This window comes from Podarcis raffonei, chromosome 3 (assembly GCF_027172205.1).
Source record: "Podarcis raffonei isolate rPodRaf1 chromosome 3, rPodRaf1.pri, whole genome shotgun sequence".
Taxonomy (NCBI): Eukaryota; Metazoa; Chordata; class Lepidosauria; order Squamata; family Lacertidae; genus Podarcis; species Podarcis raffonei.
This window is the reverse complement of record NC_070604.1, coordinates 122,116,404-122,139,063: the sequence shown is the minus strand read 5'-3', so window position 1 is coordinate 122,139,063 and position 22,660 is coordinate 122,116,404. Positions and strand designations below refer to the sequence as shown.

Sequence of the window (22,660 nt, the reverse complement as noted above, 5' to 3'; positions counted from 1 at the left end):
TTAAAAGCCCCCGGGACAGCGGAGAAGTCTCCGCTGTCCTGGGGGCTTTTAAAATGCTGGCAGTCGGGAGGAAAGCCCTCCTGTCCCCGGAGCTTGCGGGGTGGGAGGTGGGGAGAAGGGCTTTTCTTCCCACCGCCAGCCTTCAGAACTGCCTTCTGAAGGCTGGCGGTGGGAAGAAAAGCCCTTGTCCCCCCCCCCCCCAGCCTTCAGAAGAGGTCGGGGGACAGACTGTCCCCGGACCTGGTCTGAAGGCGGTTTCCATAGGAACGCATTGATTGATTTTCAATGCATTCCTATGGGAAACCGTGCTTCGCAAGACGAAAAACTCGCAAGAAGAAAAAACTTGCGGAACGAATTAATTTCGTCTTGCGAGGCACCACTGTACCTTTACCTTTACCTTATATGTTGGAAGGCACCCAGAGTGGATGGGGCAACCCAGTCAGATGGACGGGGTATTATTAGTATTAGTATTAGTATTAGTAAAAGCTCTGTGTCACCCTCATGCAACAAATCCACTTTTTGGAAAAACGGGGTGAGGAAATTGATTTTATAGTGAGGAAATTGATGGTAAAATATAATGTAAGGTGTAGGATGGATGGATTGAAAATGGGAAGACATTCAGGGTGAATTTTCATAGCCTTATAAGCCCATTGCAGACAAATAAGAACAAAAGCTCAGGGGAGGCCAGACATGGTCTAATGTCCACATATGCAAATCAGGATGAAAGGGTTAAAGAAAGGAATTAATAAGTAATTTAGACCAGGGGTTGCTGATAAAATTTAAAACAGGGATGCAGAAAAGGGAGGCATGGGGAAGTCATTGAAATTGGGTATACGAAAAAATTTATGAAATTATACATGTTTATATGTTTGTTTGTGAGTGTTTGTTGTTTGTATTGTCTTATACTACATGTTGAAAAACCAATAAAAATTTTATAAAAAAAAAGCAAATCAGGATGAATGCTCAATAAAGAGCATCTTCCACATTTGACGGAAACCATGTGATGAGGGTGCCAATCATATCTCTTTGGGGAGGGACTTCCATCACTTCGGGGCCACCACAGTGAAGCCCTCTCCTGGGCCACTGCTACCAGAACTTCCAGTGGTGGTGGGTCTACCAAGAGGGCATATTTGGTAGTCCAAAACGTTTGGAGGGCACCAAGCTGAGGAAGGCTGTTTTGCATTGAGTGATCCATTTGTTTGGCCATGGAAGGTCACCTTTCTTGGACTCCTCGTTGACTCTGCGCCAACACTGCCATGAGGAGGAAGGGAGAGAGAGAAAAATCCAATTTCTTCTGTGCTCACGTATGTTTGAAACAGCTTTCATTAACCCCGAATTCTCCCAATTTCTAGGGAAATCAGAGGAAGAAATTTGATCAAAAGCCTGGTTTTAATTAAAGCTTTGAAGTCCCCCAAAGGCAGATTCTGCGTCACTGTGCGCTGCTCCACAGTGACTGCAGCCGAAGAGCAGGACGTTGGTGTGACGTTTGCCTCCTAGGAAAGGGTTAAAAGGAGGGTGATGTGATTGGCCAGTGGAAACTGATAGGAGGAGTTAGGGTTAGAGGGGGGAGTTGTGTGAAAGTCAGTTGAGAGTTGGGGGTTGGAGAAGGAAGAGGGAGGATATAAGTCTGTGGGTTGGTCGAGTTGTGTGGTGAAAGGGTGAGAGGAACTGTTAGGTGGTGTCAGATAGATAGATAGTTGGGATAATCAGTTTGAAGTTGTTAGGAACGATTAATACAGTTAAGGGACTAAGAATAAGAAACTGCCAAGAAAAATTAACTGAAACCATAAGCTTGTTCATGCCGATAAAATAAACTTGATTATTTGTTAATGTTAACAATTGTCTGGACTCCGTATGTACCCGTAAGAAACGGGTTGGTGGCAGCGAAGAAAGCAATTACAGTGGTGGCACAGGGTCAACAGACTGTCAAACGTCCAGGGGTCCTGTGTGATCGCCACAGTTGGCATCACGGGAAAAGTTAGAAGCAGAACACCCGTTCCCCAGCACATTTCTCTCCATTCTGCTTTGGGGCTGTAGCTCCCTGGTAGAGCATCTCTCTTGCAGGCATATGGTCACGGGTTCAATCCCCAGTAGTCTCTCTAGATACGACTGGGCTAAGTCTCCTGCTTATAATCCTGAAGGGTCACTTCCAGCCACTGCAGACAATACGGGGTTAAATGGACCAATGGTCTGATGTGGGCAGCTTTCTGTGTTGCCATTAGAACAATAGCTGGTGTGGTTTGTGTGAGAGGGCTGAACCGGAAGTTGGAGACAGAGAGATCTGCTTGCTCCGTGTTGGGTCCAAAGCTGGGACTAATGGAGAAGAAAGATTTTTAGGGGGATTTTTCAGGGATCCAACTGTGAACTGAATGTGAGTAAACTTCTTAGTACTTTTAAAAGAAGCTCCTTGTGTCTTTAAGTCATACCTCAGGTTGAAGAAGCTTCAGGTTAAGCATTTTCGGGTTGCGCTCCGTGGCAACCCCAAAATAACAGAGCATGTTACTTCCGGGTTTTGCCGCTCACACATGCGCAGATGCTCAAAATGACGTCATGCGCATGCGCGGAAGTGGTGAATCGTGACCCACTCACACACAGATGCGCGCATGCGGGTTGCGTTCACTTCAGGGAGTGAACGGGGCTCCGGAACGGATCCCGTTCGCATCCAGAGGTACCACTGTATACTTTTTAGGAGGGATAAAAGGGGTCTTATCAGGAACAGAACCCAATCTGAACAAAGTCAGATTGGATTGCTTAAGTAAAGAGATTCAAACGAATCTACCGACTAGCTTCCTGCTATATACTGGGGAATGTCGCTCTGCTGCTGACTCACAAGCGTGAGTGAGGAAAGATACTATTAAATCAATATATCCTCTCCTAGTATCTACAACATTCCCACATTACTTGCCTTTTCTCTAAACTAAAAAATCCCAAACACTGCAGTCTTTCTTCCTAGAAGGGTCATTCCATCCCCTCGATCATTTTGCTCGCCCTTTCACCAGCCTTTCTCAACCTTTCAATCCCAGCTTTTGCAGTCTCAGTTGGCTCGCTTGGCCGAACAGGAGTTCCAAAATAACATCTCTCCTCCCTGGGAACTCTCCATGGTCCTGCAGAGCCTGGCTCTCCCCCCTGGCTCTCTGTCTGCTGCTGGATGATCCCTGCCTTGTCTCGCTGTCTCTCAAGCTGGCTAGATGAGGATTGATTTCCGCTTCCACCAGGAGCTGACATAGTTATGCAAAAATGTCCTGCGATGCACTCGACACTCCCACATTTTCTCCCATTTAAATGTGCCCTCATAAGAGCATAAGAAGAGCCGGCTGGATCAGACCAATGGCCCATCTAGTCCAGCATCCTGTTCTCCTTGTGGCTGAACACGTGCCTGTGTGAAACTAGCAAGCAGGATTCGAACACAAGAGCAGCTCTCCCCTCCTGTGGTTTCCTGTAACTGGTATTCAGAAGCTTGGTAGCCCCCTCCTCCTCCATGAATTTGTCTAATCCTCTTTTCCTTACGATGGTCACCTCCAGGCTTGATTATCGTAACTCACTCTACGCAGGGCTGCCCTTGAAGCTAACCCAGAAACTCCACCTGGTGCAGAATGATGCAGCAAAGCTCCTTACAGGGTCCTTGCCGTGAGATCACATTCATCTAGTGCTTTACCAGCTGCACTGGCTCCCGGTGGAGTACAGGGTCAGGTTTAAGGTGCTGGTTTTGACTTTTAAAGCCCTATGCGGACTAGGACACATGTACCTACGGGACCGCCTCTCCTGGTATGCCCTGCGGAGGACCTTAAGGTCCACAAATGACAACACTTTGGAGGTCCCAAGTCGCAAGGTGGTTAGATTGGTCTCAGCTAGGGCCAGGGCCTTTTCAGCATTGGCCCCAACGTGGTGGAACGCTCTGTCACAAGAGACTAGGGCCCTGCGGGACTTGACATCTTTCCGCAGGGCCTGCAAGACAGAGCTGTTCCGCCTGGCCTTTGGTTTGGACTCAGTCTGACCCTTATGTTTCCCTCCCCTTATGGTCTTGATCTATGGGCTACTTTTAAAACGAGGCTGCATTTTAAATTGCATTTTAACCTGTATTTTAATTTGGTTTTGTTTTTTTCATTTTTTCTCTCCCTCCCTCCCCGCCCCCCCCCATTATGTTTTTACTTTGATTTTATTGGTGTTAGCCGCCCTGAGCTTGACTCTGGCCGGGAAGGGCGGGGTATAAATAAAAATTATTATTATTATTATTATTATTATTATTATTATTATTATTATTAAGCCATCTGAAAAGGTGGTCTCCTGTCTCCTGTGAAGTGAGTTCCACAGTTTCCCTATCCACTGTGTGAAGGAGTCCTTTCTGTCTTCTGTCCTGAATCACTGGGTGTTGTTGTTGTTTTTTATTTTAATTTATTTAATCGTTTTTTTCAATACAAACAACAACCACAAAACACACTACAACAAAAACCATAATAACACAATTTGACAATTCAGATTTAAATACACTGATATACCTATGGCTGCACCCTTTTCACAATATTTCCCCACCTCTCTCTCCTCCCCCTGCTATCCACCTTGTCGCTTAAATATTCATTCCAGATGTCTTCATATTTATCTGTCCCTATTGTTAAAGCCATGGTTTTCCCAGTAGTGATGTATGGAAGTGAGAGCTGGACCATAAAGAAGGTTGATGGCCGAAGAATGGATGCTTTTGAATTCTGTTGCTGGAGGAGACTCTTGAGAGTCCCATGGACTGCAAGAAGATCAAACTGATCCATTCTGAAGGAAATCAGCCCTGAGTGCTCACTGGAAGGACAGATCCTGAAGCTGAGGCTCCAAGACTTTGGCCACCTCAGGAGAAGAGGAGACTCCCTGGAAAAGACCCTGATGTTGGGAAAGATGGAGGGCCCAAGGAGAAGGGGACGACAGAGGACGAGATGGTGGGACAGTGTTCTCGAAGCTACCAGCATGAGTTTGACCAAACTGCGGGAGGCAGTGGAAGACAGGAGTGCCTGGCGTGCTCTGGTCCAGGGGGTCACGAAGAGTTGGACACGACTGAACAACTAAACAACAACAACAATTTGCGTCGACATGCAATTCGTTCATATGTAGCTAATCTGTCCATATTATCAACCCATGTGCTCAGTGGAATCTTTTTGCGGCTCTTCCAATTCATCAAAACAAGTTTTTTTGCTTCTAATATAGCACGGGGTGTTCAGAAGTTCTAGTCTTATGGGAGGGGAAGAAAAACGTTCCTCTCTCCACCACGCCATGCGTAATTTTAGAAACCCTATTTTGCTGTCCTGTTTCTCCTTCCTCTCTCCAGTCCGCCTCAGGCTCTTCCATCCTGCTTCAGCACCTTCTGAAAGCTTTCTGGCATCGCTGTCTGTCTCGGGGCAACCTTGCCAGGCACTTTGACAGCTGCTCAAGGATTTAACGGGTGCCAAAACCTGGCAGGCTGTCAACGCCACCTCCCAGGGGGCGTTCTTGGCACTTGGAGTTGATCTGCAGCTGAGAACTGAAGCCCATCCAAGGGGGCGGCTGCCCAGAGGGGTTTGAGAAGAGAGAGACCTCAGGAGACGGGAGGAAAGGACAGATGAGTTGACGGCTGCTAATGAGAGACGCTCCCAGCGAGATGTAATGCCAGCCCTGTGCCACAGTCCCTGCGCCAGCCCTTGTTATTATTATTATCTCTCGCTCTCCCTGTGAGAGGGTGGCAGATGAAAACAAAGACCCAAAATAGCCTGCAAGGAAGACAGGAAGGTGGAGCAAGAAAAAGCAAGCCTGATATCATGGACTAGTTCCTGAATGTATGGCAACCCTAGCTTTTGGGGACATTTGGTCTGGGCAACTGGTTTCAGGGAGTGGGACCTACTGGGCATGTGCTTCTTGGGCCTGAAACCCAGCCAAGTCTGTGAAAATTGTGCCTTGCTAATAAAGAATTAATCCTTTTTTTTTTTGTAAATTTTTATTAGGGTTTTTACAATGTTACAAAATGAAAAAGAAAAAAGAAAAAATACAAAATAAAAATAGTTAAAAACAATCAAACTTTTCATCACTTATCTTTCATTTACTTGTTTCCCGGACCTCCTCATACCCCCCTTTTTTGTATTCCAGTTCAATTTATTAGTTCAGCAGTTTCTTTCCCTCTTTATTTTACCCTGATCTTTAATCTTAAATTATTATAACATTAAATTTTAACTTATAAAAAACCATTTTTTTCATATTCTTTTATACCATTACAGCTAGAAACCACTTAATTGCAATCCAACATCATTCTAACATTCATTAATTTTGCAATATTTCTGTAGGTAGTCTTTAAATTTCTTCCAGTCTTCTTCCACCAACTCTTCTCCCTGGTCTCGGATTCTGCCAGTCATTTCCGCCAATTCCATGTAATCCATCACCTTCATCTGCCATTCTTCCAGAGTGGGTATGTCTTGTGTCTTCCAGTACTTCCAGCAATAAGTATTCTGCTGTCGTGGCGTACATAAAGAAAGTTCTATCCTTCTTTAACACCGATTGGCCGACTATGCCCAGGAGAAAGGCTTCTGGTTTCTTCAAGAAGGTATATTTAAATACCTTTTTCATTTCATTATATATCGTCTCCCAGAAAGCCTTAATCCTTGGGCACGTCCACCAAAGGTGAAAGAATGTACCTTCAGTTTCTTTACATTTCCAACATTTATTATCGGGCAAGTGATAGATTTTTGCAAGCTTGACTGGGGTCATGTACCACCTGTATATCATTTTCATAATATTCTCTCTTAGGGCATTGCATTCCGTAAACTTCATACCTGTGGTCCATAACTGTTCCCAGTCAGCCATCATTATGTTATGTCCAACATCTTGTGCCCATTTAATCATAGCCGATTTGACCATTTCATCCTGAGTATTCCACTTCAACAGCAAGTTATACATCTAATAAAGAATTAATCCAGGTTTGAGCTTTGTGATTTAGTAACCTTGCTGTTGCTGTTGCTGCCACCGCTGCTCCCCCTTCCAGGCCCTTCCCTTATTAATTAACTCCACAGCCTCGTTTGCAATTGCAAATGCTTCTCTGGCAGCTCCTCCTGCGTGACCAGGCAGCCTTCAATTTAATTTAGCTGCATCGAAACCTCACACCTGAGCTTTCCTCGCTGGGCTTTCTGGCAGAAGGTGTGCGATTGATTGCCTTCTCTGTCGGAAAGACCTCTGCACATGCACAGGGGCACTGAGACTGCCTTCTGGACATACAAATCCAAACAATGTTCGAAAAGGGCTTAGGTCAGGAGGAAGGGAAGGCATTCTCCATTAGAATTTAGATCTATATATAAACAGCGCTGGGATGCGGGTGGCGCTGTGGGTTAAACCACAGAGCCTAGGACTTGCCGATTAGAAGGTCGGCGGTTTGAATACCCGCGACGGGGTGAGCTCCCATTGCTCAGTCCCTGCTCCTGCCAACCTAGCAGTTCGAAAGCACCTCAAAGTGCAAGTAGATAAATAGGTACCACTTCAGTGGGAAGGTAAACAGCGTTTCCGTGCGCTGCTCTGGTTCGCCAGAAGCGGCTTAGTCATGCTGGCCACATGACCCGGAAGCTGTATGCCGGCTCCCTCGGCCAGTAAAGTGAGATGAGCGCCGCAGCCCAAGAGTCAGTCACGACTAGACCTAATGGTCAGGGGTCCCTTTACCTATGCACAGCGCCCCGTTTCAGATCCACATTGTTTGTTTATTTGTTTTTTAAAAAAATATTTTTTACTGATTTCTTTTTTTAAGCGGCATACAGAATTTTGCAAAACGCAGTGTTACCACCAAACAGGATGCAACGGCAAATGTACTCCGTCCTTGCACAATTATAGATCGCTCTCAAACAAATACAGACATAAAAGGAAGCCAAAATAAGCTGCTGTTATCTAAATGTGAGGAACTATTTTTAGCATAGGTATCATGGTTAAACAAGACAGGGTTACAAAACATGGTACACTCTATTATACCAAGGGAAAGGAATTAAGGATTTCAATTGCCCAGAGTTCCTGTATCAGCCACATTCTTTAATGGGCCAAGACGGGTCCTTGGCCATGTTCCTCCTTGCTTATAAATGAAATAAAGTCAGGCCAAACAAGTCAAAAGTCATCTTTTTTTCTCCCCTTTGGATTCTCAGATTATTCACTAGTTTTGCCAGCAGGGCAATATTCCACACCTTAATGTGGCAAGTAATAAGATCTGCCCCATTTCTATAGATACAGTGGTACCTTGGTTCTCAAACTTAATCCGTTCCGGAAGTCCGTTCCAAAACCAAAGCGTTCCAAAACCAAGGCGCACTCCCCCATAGAAAGGAATGCAAAACAGATTAATCTGTTCTGGACTTTTAAAAACAAGCCCTAAAACAGCAGTTTAACATGAATTTTACTCTCTAACGGGGCCATTGATCCATAAAATGAAACCAATAAACAATGTACTGCAGTCACACAATCAATCAGTCAGTAGCTGAACTGGGTTCCACACAGTCACAAAAACATTCGAGGGCTGGAGGGGAAGGCTGTGAGAGTAAGGCTGAGTCCACCCCTCACAGGAAACACTGGTCCATCTGATTCTGTATCATTGACCTGCTTTTTAGGGGGTTGGGCTAAATGGCCTTTGGGTGCCCCTTCCAACTGTGATTCTATGAATCAGACTGTGGATCAATATTGTGGTGGTGACCAGCAATCGCTCTCCAGGATTTCAGAGAGGGGATCTTCCGCAGCCCTATTAATTGTGAATTGTTGTTGTTGTTTAGTCGTTTAGCCGTGTCCGACTCTTCGTGACCCCCTGGACCTGAGCACGCCAGGCACTCCTGTCTTCCACTGCCTCCCGCAGTTTGGTCAAACTCATGCTGGTAGCTTTGAGAGTACTGTCCCACCATCTCGTCCTCTGCCGTCCCCTTCTCCTTGTGCCCTCCGTCTTTCCCAACATCAGGGTGTTTTCCAGGGAGTCTTCTCTTCTCATAAGGTGGCCAAACTCTTTGTTATGTACTGAGTTGAATAGGATCCAAACTGCAGCAGTCTGATTGGTCCTAGAACAATAGGATCCAAAAGGCAGCAGTCTGATTGGTCCTAGAACAATAGGATTCAGAATGCAGCAGTCTGATTGGTCCTAGAACAATGCAGCAGTATGATTGGTTGGCAGGAACTACCCAATCATGCTCCAGATAGAAGTGAATCCACAACCTGATTGGCTTACAGTAGAATTCCGGAATTAGCCAATCATGTGCAGCCCATTGTATAAATAATGTATATAAAGCAGATACTTTGAGGGGACTTTCATTCCTCCTCACCACTATGAGCTGAATAAAGAGCATGAAATCACTTTGCGACTCTGAGTATATTTCACTGGCGACGAGGATGGGATCCCGCTGAGCTGACTGCCACACACAGCACCGCAGCACCGCCACCTGCCGCACCGCTGCCTCGCACCGTGTATCCAGGCTTCAGCTCCGGGACACAAGGAACTCAGAATGGCAACCGACAGCAGTTCAGTCTTGGAGCCTCAGCTTCAGGATCTGTCCTTCCAGTGAGCACTCAGGGCTGATTTCCTTCAGAATGGATCAGTTTGATCTTCTTGCAGTCCATGGGACTCTCAAGAGTCTCCTCCAGCACCAGAATTCAAAAGCATCAATTCTTCGGCGATCAGCCTTCTTGATGGTCCAGCTCTCACTTCCATACATCACTACTGGGAAAACCATAGCTTTAACTATATGGACCTTTGTTGGCAAGGTGATGTCTCTGCTTTTGAAGATGCTGTCGAGGTTTGTCATTGCTTTCCTCCCAAGAATCAGGCGAGTGAGTGCAACAAAAACCCCAAGGACTGTCAGGGCTCTAGGAGAGCCTTGCCCTTGTACAGCTTTAAAGAAGATTAGTATTTGTTTATTGTGGTTTATTTATTCCACCTTTTCTCCTGAGAGTTTGAGGTGGCCTACACAGCTTTCCTCCTCCCCAGATTATCTCTCAACAACCCTGTGAGGTAGGTTAGCCTGGGAGGCTGAGGCCGGTCCCGACCAGTGAGCTTCATGGCTGAGTGGGGATTTGAACCCAGATCTCCCAGGTCCTAATCCAACACTCTAACCCAGACATAGGCAAACTCGGCCCTCCGGATGTTTTGGGGCTACAATTCCCATCATCCCTAATCACTGGTCCTGTTAGCTAGGGATCATGGGAGCTGTAGTCCCAAAACATCTGGAGGGTCAAGTTTGCCTATGCCTGCTCTAACCACTGCACCACACTGCCTCCCAAGGAGTTTCTCTTTCATTTCATTTGTTTCCATCACGTCCCTTTAATAAGGAAGACCGCACCTTGGTGAAGGCCAGTAAAAGCTTAATGGAAAATGGATTTGCTTTATTAAATACGGCCTCGGTCCAGCATACCTGAAGGAGCATCTCCACCCCCATCGTACTGCCCGGACACTGAGTTCCAGCACAGAGGGCCTTCTGGCGGTTCCCTCGCTGCGAGAAGCAAAGTTACATGGAACCAGGCAGAGGGCCTTCTCGGTAGTGGCACCCGCCCTGTGGAACGCCCTCCCATCAGATGTCGAAGCGATAAACAACTACCTGACATTCAGAAGACATCTGAAGGCAGCCCTGTTTAGGGAAGCTTTTAATGTTTAATAGGTTATTGTATTTTAGTGTTTTGTTTGAACGCGCCCAGAGTGGCTGGGGAAACCCAGCCAGATGGGCTGGGTATAAATAAATTAATAATAATAATAATAATAATAATAATAATAATAATAATAATAATAATAATATGACCTGCGAGGCAGGTTTGGCTGAGAGGCAGCAGCAAGCCCAACGCCACCCACTGAGCTTCACGGATTCGAACCCTGATCTCTCTCAGGTCCTAGGCCCCAAACGCCACAGTGCCTATGGAGATGCTGCCATTGAGGGTTGAACCTGGAGCCTTCTGCATGCAGAGCACGCGTCCTGCCAGTGATCTCACAGCCCTTCTTGCAACCCCCTCCCCTCCAGTTTTCCTACGCCTCCCATTCACACAAAAAAGACCATTTAGCATTGCTCCGTTTAATTTTTAACACAAGGCAGCCCTGGCGAGCGAGGGGTCCCCTCCTTTCAAGGCTGCCTCCTCCCTCCTGATTTCCTCTCTCGCTCTGATTGACAGCTCTTCAGCCAAGGGTTCAAAAAAGGAGAGGAATCTATGCTGATCCATGCTGAGAGAAGAGAGGGATCAAAAGGAAGCCAGCGGGGTAGGGAGCCTGGATTCCTGATGAGGCAGAATGAGAAGGTTACTAAATCCTTGGCTGAGAAAGCAAGAAGTAAACAGAAGCCCTTGAAAAGGGAAGGAGAAGAAGCTGGGACAGCAGAATCTAGTCCTTGAAGAAGCCGAAGGCTGGGAGGTGCTGATGCCCCAGTTTGCTGTGTCTGGTGCTCCCACCATCATCTCTCCCCCCTCCCACCTTCCGGCACAGCGCAGCAGTTTTGAGAGGTGCAAGGGAGAGGAAGGAAGGACCACAGATTCATTATCCAGGGCAGCTTGCAAGCCTGACAGCGAGCAAGACCTTCTCCTTGGAGGGACCAGGAGGAGGAGGCACAGCTGCTCTGCTTGCAGGCCAGAGGGAGCATCATGGCCTGCCGGAGAGGCCTGGTGGATTGCACGGCGGCCGTGGACAGACACATTTGCAACGGTAAAGCCGAGACGCTTGCATGGCTGCCGGGGGAGCGTGCAATGAGGAGAGAGCGAGAGGATGGGGTTATGGGGCTGTAGGGGTCTTGGGCTCTGTCGCTGGCCTCTGACACAAGCTCCTTGCGTCAACCTGGGCATGACATTTGTGAGACTGTAGAATTGTAGAGTTGGAAGGGACCCCCAGAAATCATCTAGCCCAACCCGCTGCAACGTAGATGGTGGCTAACAGACTGAGGATGAATCCTGACAAGACAAAAGTACTGTTTTTGGGGAACAGGAGGCAGGCGGGTGTGGAGGACTCCCTGATCCTGAATGGGGTAACTGTGCCCCTGAAGGACCAGGTGCACAGCCTGGGAGTCATTTTGGACTCACAGCTGTCCATGGAGGCGCAGGTCAATTCTGTGTCAAGGGCAGCCGTCTACCAGCTCCATCTGGTATCCAGGCTGAGACCGTACCTGCCCACGGACTGTCTCACCAGAGTGGTGCATGCTCTAGTTATCTCCCGCTTGGACTACTACAATGCGCTCTACGTGGGGCTACCTTTGAAGGTGACTCGGAAACTACAACTAATCCAGAATGCGGCAGCTAGACTGGTGACTGGGGGCGGCCGCTGAGACCACATAACACCGGTCCTGAGAGATCTACATTGGCTCCCAGTAACGTTTCCAAGCACAATTCAAAGTGTTGGTGCTGACCTTTAAAGCCCTAAACAGCCTCGGTCCAGTACACCTGAAGGAGCGTCTCCACCCCCATCATTCTCCCCGGACACTGAGGTCCAGCGCCGAGGGCCTTCTGGCAGTTCCCTCACTGTGAGAAGTGAGGTTACAGGGAACCAGGCAGAGGGCCTTCTTGGACCTGCACATTGCGGGGTGTTGGGCTAGATGACCGTTGGGGTTCCTTCCAACTCTATGGTTCCATAAGTCTCCTGCATGTCTCTTCCCGCTCTGGAAGTTCTCCTGCTATGGGGACTTCTTGGCCATTTTCTAGATGGGAGGGGAAGGTGGTGACGCCATGGCAGAGCAGGTGTCTTGCATGCAGAAGGTCCTTGATTCAATCTGCAGATAAGGCTGGGGCAAGGCCTGTAACCTTGGAAAGCAGCTGCCGGTCAGTGTACCCAGTACTGAGTTAGATGGACCAGTGGTCTAAGTTGGCATCATGCAGTATGTATATATATATATATAGTCATACCTCAGGTTACAGACGCTTCAGGTTGCAGACCACCGAAACGTGGAAGTACCGGAACAGGTTACTTCAGGGTTTCGGCGGTCGCGCATGTGCAGAAGCACTAAATCACGCTTTGCACGTGCGCAGAAGCACCGAATCGCAACCCACGCATGCACAGATGCACAGGCGTGGGTAGCAAATGCTGCAGGTTGCGAACGTGCATCCCGCACGGATCACGTTCACAACCTGAGCGTCCACTGTGTGTGTGTGTGTGTATTCTAAATTACATTTCAAAATATTCATTTAAACATCCTTAAATCAACGTGTTCCCTTCTTCTCTTTCTATGGTTCATTTTGCACACCATACATCCCTGCATATTTTACATGAACTAAACCATTCAGTAATCCATTTTTACATCCATCAAAACCTATTTACACTGTTGAATTTATCTTAATGCTGCCACAATTTTCACACATATGTTCAGTAAGTGTTTTCCAGTCTTCTTTAAAGGTGCATTCTTCTTGTTCTCTTATTCTATATGTTAAGTCTGCAAGCTGTGCGTCGGTTTAAGTTGCCATTCTTCTTTAGCTGGGATCTCGCTCGTTTTCCATTTTGGGGCTAATAAAACACGGACCGCACTAGTAGCATGCATAAATAGCCTTTTTTGACACCTGGGTTGTCATACAGCTTCCTAAGTTTCCTTCACCCCCTAGAAACCTTGTGCTTGATGATGATGATGATATTTATCCAGCATTGCACCTCTCCTCTCCAGTTCGGGCAGCGGTTCTCCCGGTGCAGCAGGAGAGGGTGGCAATTGCAGTGGGAAGATTTGAGGACAATCAAATAAACATTTAAACATTTCAGTGCAGTATAGTACAGTACCTAAATAATTTTATTTCAGTTTTCTTTTCTTTTCTTTTTTGATACATGACCAGAAACAGTACCCTCACCTCCCTTCAAGAGCATTGGCTATTCTTCTACAGTTCTCCACCACATATTGCTGTGAGCGGGGATGTCCAACTCTGACAAATATGACAGATCAGAAAAGAGAAAGGTTTCTTTGCGTTGCTGAGGAGAGGAGAATTTGTCTCAAATTAGACCTAATACAAATGAGATTGCCCGGCAAAAGCAAGCTCACACCTCTCAATGAGTTTGTATACCTGCTTAAGGTACATATGTAAGAGGCTCGTTTCTAATTATATTTTGGGAAGGATTACGTAGCTGCATAATTTCATGCTTTCTGGATGCCCCATGAGCATATTATAAAGCAGTTGTGCTCTATGTTATAAATCAAGCGCTGGTGAGAACTGTTTCTTTTTGTTTCCCAATGTATTTCTTATCAACGAAAAATTCGTTGTGGAGCAAGCAGATTTTCATTCTGAAAGTGTGGAAAAGGCAGGGGGGAAAGTTTGAGAACCACTGAGTTGGGGGAAAGTTCAGTCAGTGCCAAAGCGGGCGAAAGGAAAACAGTTGGATTTTTAGCTGTGGGCAACTGCAAATGGGATATATGTGTCTTACTTGCTCGGACTTCCAAAATCGAGGCGCTGAGGCACAGATTTGCGTAACAGTTTTGCAAGTACCAGTTTATATGCAAAGATAGACTTTAAGTGTCCTAGAAGGCAAGGCAGCCCCTTTCCCACCCAAAGTGCTCCAGATCTGATTGTTTGCCAGGTCATCCCAAACGGGTTCCTCTTCCATTTATTTGCTCCCAGTTAATTTCCCAACTCCAACTCCACTCCAATTTGCTTCGATTCTATTTAAGAAGGATGTTGGCAAGCTGGAAGGTGTGCAGAGGAGGGCGAGCAAAAGAATCAAGGGTCTGGAAACTGAGCCTTATGAGGAATGGTTGAAGGAGCTGGGTACCATTAGCCTGGGAAAGAGGAGACTGAGAGGAGATAGGATAGAAGGTAAAGGTAAAGGGACCCCTGACCATTAGGTCCAGTCGTGGCCGCCTCTGGGGTTGCGGCGCTCATCTCGCTTTACTGGCCGAGGGAGCCGGGGTGCAGCTTCCGGGTCATGTGGCCAGCAGGACTAAGCCGCTTCTGGCGAACCAGAGCAGCACATGGAAATGCCCTTTACCTTCCCACTGGAGTGGTACCTATTTATCTACTTGCACTTTGACGTGCTTTCAACTTCTAGGTTGGCAGGAGCTTGGACCGAGCAACGGGAGCTCACCCCATCGTTGGGATTCGAACCGCCGACCTTCTGATTGGCAAGTCCTAGGCTCTGTGGTCTAACCCACAGCGCCACCCGCATCCCAGGAGATACGATAGCCATCTTTAAATATCTCCAGGGCTGTCCCATGAAAGATGGAGCAAGTTTGTTTTCTCCTGCTCCGGAGGGTAGGACTCGAACCCATGGCTTCAAGTTCCAAGAAAGGAGATTCAGACTCAACATCAGGAAGAAATTTCTGACAGTAAGAGCTGTTCAATGGTGGAACAGACTCTCTCAGAAGGTTGTGGACTCTCCTTCCTTGAAGGTTTTTAAGCAGAAGTTAGATAGTCATCTACCAGGGATGCTTTAGTTGAGATTTCTGCATCGCAGGGGGTTGGACTAGATGACCTGTGGTGTCCCATCCAACTCTATGATTTTATGATTTACACCCATGCATTATCCCACCTGATCCCCTCTAGATAAAGTCACCTAGGAGTAATTTAGGCCCTAAAATTAATATCCCATGCAGTAAGCAATTTTGCAAACACCCCCCTGAAGACCAATTCTGTTACCCATCCAGAATCACTCAAAAACTTGCGATGGGGACAAAGCTCATCGACTCTCTTTCCCCTGCCTTTGGCGGGTAGTGTCTACAGAAGCAAAACTGGTCATGGATTTGGGTGACGACTTCACAAAAGGATCAGGCGAACTCTAAAAGCAGGAAAGGGCTGCCATGGCTGTTGGGTATGATAGCAAAAATGGAACTTCCAAGATCAGAGGCAGTGTATCTCAGACAACCAGTTTTGGGGGGCAAATTGAATGGGGTGGCTGTTGCTGCCATGCTCTTCTTGGGGCTTCCTAGTGTGGGTTTCTGGTGGCCACTGTTGAGAACGGAATGGGGGGCAAGTTAGACCCTTGGTCTGCTCCGATAGGGGAAAGGCTCGGACTATTCTTGCTCAGCACTTTTGAAAATGCCCTCTGTGCATGCTCAGCGGTGCTGTTTTTTGTGCTCTGTGTCGTGCTACAATAAGTTGCTTATAGGGGGACATGGGTAGCACTGTGGTCTAAACCACTGAGCCTCTTGGGCTTGCCGATCAGAAGGTCGGCGGTTCGAATCCCCGGGATGGGGTGAGCTCTTGTTACTCTGTCCCAGCTCCAGCCAACCTAGCAGTTCGAAGGCACGTCAAAGTGCAAGTAGATGAATAGGTACCGTTGCGACAGGAAGGTAAACGGCGTTTCCGTGCGCTCCTGTTTCCATCACGGTGTCCTGTTGCACCAGAAGCAGTTTAGTTCTGCTGGCCATATGACTCGGAAAGCTGTCTGTGGACAAACGCTGGCTCCCTCGGTCTGAAAGTGAGATGAGCGCCGCAACCCAATAGTCGCCTTTGACTGGACTTAACTGTCCAGGTGGCCCCAGAAGCCTGCCCCACATAATGACCTTTGGCTGCCCCCCAACCAAAATCCTGGTTGTTGTTGTTGAGTCGTTTAGTCGTGTCCGCCTCTTCGTGACCCCCTGGACCAGAGCACGCCAGGCACTCCTGTCTCCCACTGCCTCCCGAAGTTTGGTCAAACTCATGTTCGTAGCTTCGAGAACACTGTCCCACCATCTTGTCCTCTGTCATCCCCTTCTCCTTGTGCCCTCCATCTTTCCCAACATCAGGGTCTTTCCCAGGGAGTCTTCTCTTCCCATGAGGTGGCCAAAGTCTTGGAGCCTCAGCTTCAGGATCTGTCCTTCCAGTGAGCACTCAGGGCTGATTTCCTTCAGAATGGAGAGGTTTGATCTTCTTTCAGTCCATGGGACTCTCAAGAGTCTCCTCCAGCACCAGAATTCAAAAGCATCCATTCTTTGGCGATCAGCCTTCTTGATGGTCCAGCTCTCACTTCCATACATCACTACTGGGAAATCCTGGTTACACCCATGCAAAGGAGCATTGCGCAACGTGTCACCCCCCCTGCCTGCTTTGCTCTCACCCGCCCCCCTCGCCCCAGACATCATTCATACGTATCATGAGCTGTTTCCCCCCTCCCCCTGCTATCTTCCAGTTTCTTAGGCTACCTGAGCAAGGAAATCTCTGGTGCATTTGAATATCCGGCGCAGTCCTTGCTCTCCACCAGCAGATGTATAAATAGCCCTTGCGGTCCGGAGTGAGGCTGAGCTGATCCTCTCTCCACTCCCCCCCCAAAAAAACCCCCCACACTGGAGCTTTTGCTGACATCACCCAGTGATGCAGTCAGTCAATCCCGCCCCCCCACCTCGCCTGCAAAAAGAGAGAGATAATTCTGAAGCAAAAGCCGCAATTCAGCTCAGACTGTGGGTTCCTGTTTCAGATGGGGAATTTCAACAGCAGATTCTTTTTTCCCTGGAAGAAGGCATTTAGAAACAGATCATCCCAATTTATTAAGGGGGGGGGAAATACCCCAGGCCCTATAATCTCCAAATTTGAGACCCTAACATTTGCAATAATATTTGCTGCTGGATCTGAGCGTTTCAGGGGCAGCAGGAGGGAGGCAATGGATTTTTCAAAATATGACTGACTTAGGAATCATAAATCGGAAGGATTAGAGGTGTGGCTTTTGCTTTTGTTTCAAATCGGGGTTGCTGTTTTTAAGACATCCCCCTCAAAATTAAAATTCAGAAGTGACGTATTTTTAAATTATCTGAAATCTGAAATTCCCATTTCACTTTTTAAAATAATAATAATAATAAAATAATTTTATTTATATCCTGCCCTCCCCAGCCGAGGCTGGGCTCAGAGTGGCTAACAACAATAAAAGTAACACAGCATTCTAAAACCAATGCATTGATTTATTAACAAACAAACAAAGTGCAAACATAACAACAAAAACGAAAACGGAGTAAAAAATGGGAGGACAAATGTACAGAGATCCAGGGCAATTCTAAAGGGATAATAAGGTATTGACTCATACAAACAGTAAATAATTATAAAAAATACTGTAACAGTATTCCCCACCTGTGAGTTACATCGCAAAGGAGAATGAAGGTTCAACATAGTCGTGAATGAGTCAGATATCGGCATATCTGCTGATGACGCTGAATGAGACTGTGCCCCGGTATACATACAAAAACTAATAATAGGCCAATTTCACTTTTTATATCCTGTATACAACGTTTGAGCAGGGGGAGATTTCAGCTGTGCTGCAGTCAATAGAAGAGGAGGGCTTTGGGAGAGATTTCCCACTGTTGATATATGTAATTTCCCCTGCAGTTTCCTTGAAGTGTAGAGTTGGAAGATACCCCTGGGGTCATCCAGTCCAACTCAGCTTGGCAGAAGCCAGGAGGAGAGAGATTTCTTCCAGGCCCAGGAGCCCAATTTCTGAATCAAAGGTTTCTGGAAGGAGTGTCTCCACCCCCATCGTTCAGCCCGGACACTGAGGTCCAGCGCCAAGGGCCTTCTGGCGGTTCCCTCACTGCGAGAAGTGAGGTTACAGGGAACCAGGCAGAGGGCCTTCTCAGCAGTGGTGCCCGCCCTGTGGAACGTCCTCCCACCAGATATCAAAGAGAAAAACAACTACCAGACTTTTAGAAGACATCTGAAGGCAGCCCTCTTTAGGGAAGCTTGTAATGTTTGATGCATTACTGTATTTTAACATTTTGTTGGAAGCCGCCCAGAGCGGCCGGGGAAACCCATAGAATCATAGAATCATAGAGTTGGAATAGACCACAAGGGCCATCCAGACGGGCAGGGTATAAATAATAAATTATTATTATTATTATGACTTCTTCAAGTCACAAGAAAGGAGATTCTCACTAAACATTATCATAGAATCATAGAATCCTAGAGTTGGAAGAGACCACAAGGGCCATCGAGTCCAACCCCCTGCCAAGCAGGAAACACCATCAGAGCACTCCTGACATATGGTTGTCAAGCCTCTGCTTAAAGACCTCCAAAGAAGGAGACTCCACCACACTCCTTGGCAGCAAATGCCACTGTCGAACAGCTCTTACTGTCAGGAAGTTCTTCCTAATGTTTAGGTGGAATCTTCTTTCCTGCAGTTTGGATCCATTGCTCCGTGTCCGCTTCTCTGGAGCAGCAGAAAACAACCTTTCTCCCTCCTCCACGTGACATCCTTTTATATATTTGAACATGGCTATCATATCACCCCTTAACCTCCTCTTCTCCAGGCTAAACATGCCCAGCTCCCTTAGCCGTTCCTCATAAGGCATCGTTTCCAGGCCTTTGACCATTTTGGTTGCCCTCCTCTGGACACGTTCCAGTTTGTCAGTGTCCTTCTTGAACTGGGGCGCCCAGAACTGGACACAGTACTCCAGGTGAGGTCTGACCAAAGCCGAATACAGTGGCACTATTACTTCCCTTGATCTAGATGCTATACTCCTATTGATGCAGCCCAGAATTGCATTGGCTTTTTTAGCTGCCGCGTCACACTGTTGGCTCATGTCAAGTTTGTGGTCAACCAAGACTCCTAGATCCTTTTCACATGTACTGCTCTCAAGCCAGGTGTCACCCATCTTGTATTTGTGCCTCTCAATTTTTTTGCCCAAGTGCAATACTTTACATTTCTCCCTGTTAAAGTTCATCTTGTTTGTTTTGGCCCAGTTCTCTAATCTTTCAAGGTCGTTTTGAAGTGTGATCCTGTCCTCTGGGGTGTTAGCCCCAGAAAGAAGAACTTTCTGATGGCAAGACCTGTTCGGCAGTGGGACAGTCTCTCTCAGGAAGCTGTGGCCTCTTCTAGTTCCTTGAAGGTTTTTAAGCAGAGGTTGGAGGGCCACCTGTCATGGATGCTTCAGCTGAGATGCCTCCATCGCCGGGGTTGGTCTAGATGACCCCTGGGATCCTTTTGAACCCTACAGTTCAATGGTTCTTGGATTCTATAAGATGGACATGGTGATTTCCAGAAATTGCCCCCGCCTCTTCCCTATGCACACGGCACATATTGTACAGGTGTGGAGGCTGAAGCAGGACAGCAGTTGGGGGGCCGTCAGTCAGGGACTCCTGCATTGCATGGGGCTGGACTAGATGACCCCCAGGACCCCTTCCAACACTTCCACCATCCCTTCCACCTTCCCTTCTACGTGGGGCTACCTTTGAAGGTGACCCAGAAACTACAACTAATCCAGAATGCGGCAGCCAGACTGGTGACTGGGAGCGGCCGCCGAGACCACAGAACACCAGTCCTGAAAGACCTACATTGGATCCCAGTACATTTCCGAGCACAATTCAAAGTGTTGGTGCTGACCTTGAAAGCCCTAAAAGACCTCGGTTCAGTATATCTGAAGGAGCGTCTCCACCCCCGTCGTTCTGCCCAGACACTGAATTCCAGCTCCGATGGCCTTCTGGCGGTTCCCTCATTGTGAAAAGTGAGGTTACAGGGAACCAGGCAGAGGGCCTTCTCGGTAGTAGCGCCCGCCCTGTGGAATGCCCTCCCACCAGATGTCAAAGAGAAAAACAACTACAGTGGTACCTTGGGTTACATACGCTTCAGGTTACAGACTCCGCTAATCCAGAAATACTACCTTGGGTTAAGAACTTTGCTTCAGGATGAGAACAGAAATCGTGCTCCAGCGGCATGGCAGCAGCAGGAGGCCCCATTAGCTAAATTGGTGCTTCAGGTTAAGAACAGTTTCAGGTTAAGAACGGACCTCTGGAACGAATTAAGTACATAACCAGAGGTACCACTGTACCAGACTTTTAGAAGACATCTGAAGGCAGCCCTGTTTAGGGAAGCTTTTAATGTTTGATGCATTACGGTATTTTAATATTTTGTTGGAAGCCGCCCAGAGTGGCTGGGGAATATTATTATTATTATTATTATTATTATTATTATTATTATTATTATTATTATTCCACCATCCAGCGATTCGCTGGAGGTTTTGAATCAGACGTCCACCTGCCAGGGATCCCTTAGCTGCGATTCCTGCCTTTCAGCCCACCATTCTTTCCCCGAAGCCACTCCTCAGGCTACCAGAGACCCCCCCCACTCTTCCGACTCCCCCCCAGAGGGGCGTGTCTAACCGAGGACTGCACCCCCCGGGAGGATGGACTAGATGGCCTCTGGGAATCCCTCCTCCCAAGCCCACCACTCTCTCCCTGAAGCCCCTCCTCAGGCTACCAGAGACCCCCACTCATCCGACTCCCCCCCAGAGGGGCGTGTCCAACCGAGGACACCCCCCCCCCAGGGATGGACTAGATGTCCTCTGGAGATCCCTCCTCCCAAGCCCACCACTCTCTCCCCGAAGCCCCTCCTCAGGGTACCAGAGACACTCCCCCCACTCTTCCAGAGGGGCGCGTCTAACTGAGGACCCCCACCCACCCCCTCTCCGCCCATGCGCAGAAGACACCCCCCCCGTTCATTCATGCCCGCCTGTCTCCGCCTTCTCCGGGGCTCCGCCGCGGCGGTGAATGAGCGGCGCCGCAGAGCGAGCGGGGGAGCGCGGCGGAGCGGGCGCGGCGAGCCGGGGCTCCGCTGGCGAGCCATGTACGGTAAGGGGGGGGGCGCGCGATGCGGGGGGGGGTTCCCGCTTGGCTCTCCTTTTCCCCGACATCACCAGGGACTGGCACCTTGGACCCTCCGTTTGCTGCGGGTTTTGCTTTTTCCTTTTCCTTTCTGCCTGGTTTTCTCTCTCTTTTTGGAGTGGGGGGAATGTTGATCGTGCCATCATCCCCCTGCCCCCCAAATTCCGTCCACGAAGGTCACTTTCCAGCTACACCTCCTAGGGGTCGCCTCGCCCACCAGAAAGATGCAGCGGAACAGGCAAGCATCGCTGCCCCCCCCCATCTGAAAAAGATGCTCTAGGGATGCGGGGAGCGTTGCGCGGCTGTGTCAGGAAAGGAAAAATAAATAAAGCGGTCTTTCATCAGTTCTGGCCCCAGGAAACAAGATCTCCCCAGTTCTGCTTGGTTGTTGTTGTTGGGCGTGTTTTTTTTGGGGGGGGGGTCTCGCAAAGAAGAGCGTCCCCCCCAAAAAAAATCTCCAAGGCCTGATAAATAGGTATCTCGTGGCGTTTCTGCAGCATAGCTGCCAACTTTTCCCTTTTCTTATGAGGAATCCTATTCGGAAGAAGGGAATTTCCCTTTTAAAAAGGGGGAAACGTTGACAGCTATGTTCTGCACTGAAGCTGCGGGGAGAAGCAGTTCTATGCAAAAGGGGGGGGGTCTGGTTGGGAAGGAAAGAGTTAAGCAGCCCCCTCTCCTCTTTGTCCCTCCTCCCCTCCCCTTCTGAAAATCACAATATCTGCAGGGGCTGTTATTGAAAAAGAAAGAAAGGTGTGTGTTTTTTAAAAAATGTAACTGGGTAGTGTGGTCCACAGGTCCGGCGTGTGTCTGGACTGTGCCCCCCCGCGCCCCCAAATTCAGATGGCAGTTTGAAATCCCCAAAAAAGGCATGAAAGGGAATTCCCCGCAGGTAGAAATCAAGACTGACAGGGGAGCTTCTTTGGTGTTACGGAGCAGGCAGGGTCTTGTTCCGGTGGCTCCACAGGGACATGGAGAAGAAATTGTGGAAATGTAGAGTTGGAAGGGACACCATGGGTCATCTAGTCCAGCCCCCTGAAAGTTGTCTTTTTACGACCGGCCCCTCCAAAAAAAAAAATTCACGGCATTTCCTTTTCTCCAGTTACCATCCCCCCCCCCCATTTCACTGGAACTCCGTAAAGACTACAAAGAACTCCAAGGCTGGAGTCCAGTAGAATAGAGCTCTGCAGAGAATTTAAGGGCATCAAAGGGTTAATCTGAT

General features: G+C 48.0%; 1 protein-coding gene across 4 annotated transcripts in view; it reads left to right on the top strand.

Annotated features, from left to right (window-relative positions):
- EFR3B (EFR3 homolog B) overlaps positions 1–22,660 on the top strand; it is a 128,804-nt gene that overhangs the window by 5,149 nt on the left and 100,995 nt on the right. Inside the window, exon 1 of one of the 4 annotated variants that reach the window (XM_053383834.1) lies at positions 11,124–11,629. The exons of 1 other annotated variant lie outside the window; for it this stretch is intronic. In XM_053383834.1, the coding sequence (XP_053239809.1) occupies positions 11,569–11,629 (61 nt within the window). In that variant the 5' untranslated portion in view covers positions 11,124–11,568. Of the gene's footprint in view, positions 1–11,123; positions 11,630–21,308; positions 21,409–22,660 lie in introns of those variants that run through there. 2 more of the 4 variants (XM_053383833.1, XM_053383837.1) reach the window with 2 other exon arrangements.